Source organism: Malaya genurostris, chromosome 2, assembly GCF_030247185.1.
Source record: "Malaya genurostris strain Urasoe2022 chromosome 2, Malgen_1.1, whole genome shotgun sequence".
Taxonomy (NCBI): domain Eukaryota; kingdom Metazoa; phylum Arthropoda; class Insecta; order Diptera; family Culicidae; genus Malaya; species Malaya genurostris.
The window spans coordinates 298,054,378-298,061,405 of NC_080571.1; the positions used below are offsets into that span (position 1 = coordinate 298,054,378).

Genomic DNA, 7,028 nt, shown 5'->3' on the forward strand with positions numbered 1-7,028 from the left:
GATGACTCCACAGTTACGATAAGATCTTCCTATCAAGCGCAATAGAGGAAGCTTTGTTCTACCAGAGGATTGCATCAATTCTCAAATCATTAACACGGTGCAATTAAATATACACCACAATGGACCAGGAGGCCGAAGCCATTTTCGAACAGGAAACAACGTTTGGACTGCGAGTGTGGCAACTATTGTTCCTCTGCCTCGGAACGGTGCTGGGAGTAGTGATAATGTGTTGCTGTTGCATACGGTTCCGAATACCGCGTACCAAACAGGAAATAGAAGCAGATTACCATCGAAAGAAGTTAACCAGAAAATTTCGGGAACGATTGGACTGTTTGAACAATACCGAAATCGATGAGATGGACCTGATGAAAGGTTGGTGAAGAGGTTGATAATTAGTTAGCAACAGGTTAAAAAGTATATGTTTTGCAGCTTTGGATCGAGTGCGTGAACAGTTTCTATCCGAAAAAGAAGGGATGGATATCAAGGAAACCGAAGAAAACAACGATAATTATTCGAATAAAGGAATACGTCAATGTGTTTAATTTGTTGGTGTAATTAAATAAAATTATTGAAAATAATGGTTAAACTTATTTGTTCGAGCCTAAATTGGAAAGAAAACATCATCATTATCAATTTATTATTACATATCAATACAGTTTGCAGAATTAAAGTTTGATATGCACGAAGACTCAAGAAAATCGCATATAATGGTACTTATACCAAATACAAATTTTAATACGGAATAATCCGACAAATTTTCGAGGACACATTTTTCATTATACGGTGTACTGACAGTGTACTTTTGCCCATTTTCTATACAACTGGCAATGCTGAAAGCTGAAAACAAGATTACCATAGATACTATTCATTATTCTAATAAACAGCGGCTTATCAGAAAAATTTCGAACCGTTATACGCTCTTTCATGTTGGGTAAGCAAAACCATTTAGTATTAGGTGGTTAAAATATTATTTTTATATAAGTTTTAGCTCTTTTTATTGAACTTTGCACACCTTCTTCTGGAAATGGAAATCAAGCTACAAAAAATTGATTAAAATTCTTCATACTTGAGTCTCGATGAAATCTGTTCGTGTTCTTAGGAATCTAAAATGTATTGCCCTAAAACTGCAGATATTGTGCCTACGAGACATTGTAGATGATTGCGCGTTTAACTTTGAAAGTAATATGCATAGTTTCATAGAACACTGAAGAGACTGTGTTAGAAACCTTATTCCAATGGATATGCTATACCTAATCCCAATAAAATCAAACTTTATTCTCACGGAGGATGAGTTCAGTCCGGTAGAACGATATCGATCGAATTAGATTGCCGAAATAGTGAAGTAAAATAATATTTACGATTCGAAATCTCCTGCAATGTCAGAAGAAGTCATACTAAGCGAAGCGAATTATGAAATTTGTCGACAATATATGTTTATCGTAATAAGAATATTCAACCTGTTCTTACTCAATTACAGCGTTCAATTGAAAAAAGCCGAGCTAATTGTTTTGTTCTTTTTTGAATAACAATGCTGTCTTAACGGTGTTTACATTTGTTTTCATTGCTATATTCTTGAATTATTGTTACATTATGTCATTTGCGTTAAGTACTGCTAATACACATACGAAAAACTAAGCAAAAACATCCAATCGTCAAGTGGTTTACTCAGTCCTTTTGTGTATATCGTTGTAACCGATCATCCTTTATCTAACGATCGCTATCGCCCTAGATCATTTTCATCAGGACTTTGCGTAGCAGATCAATCTTTTAGCGATATTGTTACTCATTACCCAACTAACCAAAAGTTCGGATAAAGGGACTGATTTGGCTTAAGCAGCTCTCAAAGTTAATCAATAGCATTCTAAGCAGCCCATTTTTTAAGTAATTATCCACACTTGAAAGTTCGCGTGACGCAGCGGAACGAACTTCTAAGCTGCTTCTAGAATACATTGTTCAGCTTCTATGCAGCGAAAATGTTCACGTGGAACTTGTTCTGTACTTTCAAGTTGCTAAAAGTACTACGTGCACTCTTATGTACGATTCAGACGATCCGGCTTCTTCCGTCACCGTCACCGGAACGTCAGCCTCCGTCAAAATAAGTCAAATGAGTTTTCCCTTTGCGCATTCACACGATCCAGCAGAGATCCGGAACGTCAACGTCCGTCAACGGCAAGCTCCGTCAACATTTCTCCGAAAGAATATTTGACGGACTGTGATTATCGCACACATGCACGATTCATATGATTACGGTATTGAGCTGACGTTTGTTATGTACCCAGTGAAATTTGTAGACCCGTATCGGTCCGATCATCGGCCCGATTATCGGACCGATTGAGCACGATATGGGGCCGATCGTAGCGCTTCGATCGGCCCGTCATCGGACAATTCTGCACCATTTGCATCAACCGCGTCGACTTAAGAAAGCTTTATTTTTACATAATGTATCGCTAGAGAAACAGAGCGAAGGAAAATCAAACTAGGCATATTCGGGCCGCCGTCTCCCCGATTGTGTGTGAAGGAGTGTTAAACGCTGTTTTGTTTTGATCATAGAGGCTTTACCGTTAAGGTCATTCGCCTCTTAGGGCCAGAAAAACTCTTGCCCTATGTTCGGGGTTGGAAATCCAAACCCCGATATATCGCATCTCTCCTGAGTATCAGACATCCGCTCTCTGCTTTAGTACATCTTCACTCTTTTGTTCTACCGATACACTACGTAAGTTCTTCTTCTTCTTCTTCTTCTTCCTTTCTGGTTGGCGTCACCTCACTTGAGATGACGCCGAATTGATGGCACAGCAACTAAGGCTATATTGCCAGTTAATTTTCGTTTATAGTCCAGTGGACTTTCTTTTCACTTGACTACAAGCGAAAATCTCGCTGTGTGGCTGCGTCGAATCGTCAAAGTACGGCTGAAAATCCTTTCTTTCTTGCGAAATACTCGAATTTTCCCCGGACTAACACGATGCAACGTGCTCACCCGTTGAGAGTTTCACCGGAAGTGACTACGTAAGTTCGAAACGCAATCAAAAGCTTTCGTGCACGATGCGTCCGATGCTCGGATTTACTGGGTATGTATTCGGTGTCAAGATCCCACTCTTAAACAAAATATACCACATATTGGTAATTAAATTTATCAGTTGATTTGCAAAGTACGTTACATTGGTGAGTGGAACTGATTGTTTTGTTTTTTCCTCTTTCTAGCTAATTTTGAAAGTTATTTATTCGATTAAAAGGTAGGAGAACAACAGATCGACTGGCTTCAAAAGCTCCCAGATTTTGTATTGGTGGAATAAAATTGTGCGAAACTAAGTTCTTCAAATTCTGCGTGTAAGAAAATGACATGACGGACACGGATAGGAAACCGGATCGTGTGAATTAGAATGACGGTGACGGACGTTGACGTTCCGGTGACGGTGACGGAAGAAGCCGGACGGTCTGAATCGTACTTTAAGCAGCGAGAAAGTTCACGCGGAACTTGTTCTGTACTTCGAACTGTCAAAAATTGCCACGTGTTTTCTTAAGCAGCTAGAAAGTTCACGCGGAACTTGATCTGTACTTTCAAGTTCTCAAAAGTTCCGCGTGTACTTTTAGGCAGCAAGAAAGTTGACTTTTTAAGTAATTGTGGAACTTCTGGTTGCTTGGGATAGAAACTTGTAATTAAGCCTGTTTGTAGAAATCGATCAAATCATCTCTGAGAAAATTGAGTGGATCTCGTTTATAATTTTTGACCACTATTTATGGTACTTCTGGAACCGGGAGCATGAAACCAGTATAGCCGAAGTCGGTTCGTTTAGTAAGTTACTAATATACACCCCTATTAGGTTTCAAAGTTCATCAGAAGTTCATCGTTCGAATGTAAAAATTGCAAGTCGCCTCACACTCAACAGATTCATACATAAATCGCTCCTTGATGCTGGAAACACAAACAGGGCAATCTTTTTAGTTATTTTCACTGTGGAATACGTTTTTAATAGGCACTTTTTCGTCATTTTTTCAAATTTTTAACTTGCAGTCGCAAAACAAAACAAGTACACGGCAACTGTCAAAGATGAACTTGATTCATTGGCAGTTGATTTGTGTCGTCATCGTGCAAAACCTAATTCTGTATTTCGTTTGAATCGGATTTTTTCGAACCGATGTAAAAATTTGCATTCTGTAATTCGATCGAATGATGCTTTTGTATGGAAAACTCGAACACAATCGAGCTACAGAATGCAAAATAGTCTACAAATTGAATCAGTTTTAAGATAAATCTAGAAGAATTTTACCCTTTTCGAATCGTCGTCCTAAATGACGGTGGACAACCTATGAGATTTTTAATTTTTATGAGTTTTTTTAATTTTATGAGTGACATTATTTGACACATTCACAGATACAAATACACACATACATTGTTCAGCTCGATTAACTGTGTTGAATGATATAGAACACTTAGCCCTTCGGACCAATTTTCACTAGTCAATTTTTCAAGTGATTGCATAAACTTCCTATATAAGAAAGGCAAGTGTACTTTTATAGAAAAGCATATTTATCATGATTTTGTAATAACACTAACAAGTAGATACACATTGAATGAAAGATTTACAAATTTACATTTTTTCACCTGGAAAATATTGCTTTAAATGTGGCATCCATGCACGCTATACGAAATTGAACAAAGCACGCTGCAAACGGATCACAGCCGCACGTACCGACGCGTACCAGTTTTGCATCGTCATTTTGAGTGACGATTTAAATGTTTTGACACTCATCGCCCTATAATTTTGGAGCCGATACTGACTCTTATTACCGTTATCACTTCCACTTCACTTACTTGTCACTTCACTTGATTTCACCTATTACCAATATCACGCATAGTGAAGTGATCACTGTGGTGGAAAACAAATTTTTTCAACAAAATTTTGGTGGCGTGATGTTCATAATGACATCAAGTTCATCCAAATAATTACTTTTGTCTTTGGAGCGACTTCTGTGCTAAGGACCTAAATTCACTTCACTCGATTTTCACCGTGAAGTGATACCGATAATAATGCCCCGTTTACACTTCTGCTGGCTGCCAGCATGCTGGCGTCATTGTACTGCCCTCTTAGGAAAAAACGTTCAACTGTGGTCCAATGATCCAAAGTATTAGACCAACGAAGGACCATCGTTGAACGTTTTTTTCCTCAGAGGGCAGTACACTGACACCAGCATGCTGGCAGCCAGCAGAAGTGTAAACGGGGCATAAGGGTCACAATCACTTCACTTGGTTTTCACCGTGTAGTGATACCGGTAATAAGGGCCACTGTTTAAAGAATTTCAAGACCTTTTATTTGCTTCTTAGTTTGTGCATATCGGTTAAGAAATTTCCGAGGAAATAGAGTGCGCATTTTTCCATAGTCTGCACATATTTCCTTGTAATTCCGGAACCGGAAGTCGGATCCAAATGAATTTAAAGAAAATTGTATGAGGCCATAAGACCTTTCAGTTGAATCTAAGTTTGTGAAAAATTTGTCCGTAGCTGTAGAAAAATTTATCACCCTCATTCTTGTTTACGGCCGTATGCGATACGTTCGAAAGTATATCAAATTCGTATTCCCGTTTACGTTCGAATCAATCACACTTTTAAACATCGTACATGCATAAAAACAACGCCCATCCAACTTTAAATTATCAGTTCTGGTACAGATTTGAGTTGTAAATAAAAATCTTTGATATCATTTGTTATTTGACTTGTTTTTTTCGCTGATTTTGTATCATCATGCTCGCTTACGTCCGTATTGACTATTCGACGAACACATGCTTTCGAACGAATGCGAACAAGCCATTCTTGTTTTCACTCGAACGTGTACGTACGCGATTCCTGTGCAAAAGAAGGATCGGTAGCGCAGGTAGTTTTTTAAGGAAGATTCCAAGCATCAAGGAAGTGACGAATGCTACATAAGAAATAAATATCGTACTCGGGATAAATTTCATTCATGTCGGTAAATGAAATTTTCAAATTAAACTTCATGCAAAGTAAAAAAAAACATTTAAAATAGCAGTCCGATCAGTAGTATCTGCGAAAAATATGTTGCATTTTTCTTGCAATTTTGTCATGTTTCCGATAGCCTACATATTTATTACATTGGTAAAATCATGCATTTAATATAAAATAAAGCATGTTTACCCATGGCGTATTTTCCATAAAGTACTTAATAGATGTAAAATCGATGCGTAAGAACTTCGAGCCTCCCATATATTCAAAGGCACGCCAAAAAACAGCATTTTACTATACTGCTATGCTTTCTAAATGTTTTATGCAAAACACAAATTTATGATTTGATTACAAATCACCTTTAGATTCGAAAATAATTTTGTTAGAAATCGGTTAAACTTTTTTCAATGTGTTCGAACGGTTGATTCGCAACATTAAACTGACGAATCGAAACCACGGCATTTCGTCTATTCGTCCGTAAACGAGAATGCGACTTTTCGTTCGTACGAATGATGTTCGAATACACGTATCGTTTGAAGTTAAAATGGCATACATTCTAGCGTTTCGCATATGATTAATCACAAGAATTGGACTGATTTCGTCAAGGCTTAGCATTTTTTGAAGAAGTTTACTGATATTTGAATATTTTGTGGCAAACGAGTCTCGTTCGAATTCATTCGAGTGAAAACAAGAATGGCTTATTCGTATTCGTTCGAAAGTACTCGTTCGTCGTATAGCGGATACGGACGTAAACGAGAATGAGGGTGTATCTAGACTACATCTAGACTAGGACTTGCCGTACATTCCGAAAGCGTATGGAATCCGTATTTGCAACAAGTGGAAACTCGATTAATGATTAAATCTTTCCCAGTTGAATAAATAAAAAAATCGAAACCGAAATCCTGATTTTTTAAAATTTTGACATTGCAAAATATCTTCCACAAACTGCTACCAATTTAATGTTATTTTACATTGAGAAAAACAGATGGATGAGTAGAATTTATCTAATAAGAGAGCAAACCGTTACTTTGAATTCTATAGGAATTGTCATCAATGCAATAAGTCACGATAAACA

General features: G+C 37.6%; 1 protein-coding gene across 1 annotated transcript; it reads left to right on the plus strand.

Moving 5' to 3' along the window:
- Nucleotides 1-8: 8 nt before the first annotated feature.
- LOC131427305 (transmembrane inner ear expressed protein) lies at nt 9-549 on the plus strand. Its single transcript, XM_058590370.1, has 2 exons — nt 9-372; nt 430-549. The coding sequence occupies exons 1-2, from the start codon at nt 120-122 to the stop codon at nt 540-542; spliced, it is 366 nt and encodes a 121-aa protein (XP_058446353.1). The 5' UTR covers nt 9-119; the 3' UTR covers nt 543-549.
- Nucleotides 550-7,028: the final 6,479 nt, after the last annotated feature.

What these genes read in the sequence shown, in the direction of transcription:
- LOC131427305 (XM_058590370.1), top strand. Translation starts at nt 120, where the DNA reads ATGGACCAGGAGGCCGAAGCCATTTTCGAACAGGAAACAACGTTTGGA. An exon ending in TGAGATGGACCTGATGAAAG is followed by an intron (nt 373 to 429) that starts GTTGGTGAAGAG and finishes TATGTTTTGCAG; the next exon opens with CTTTGGATCGAGTGCGTGAA.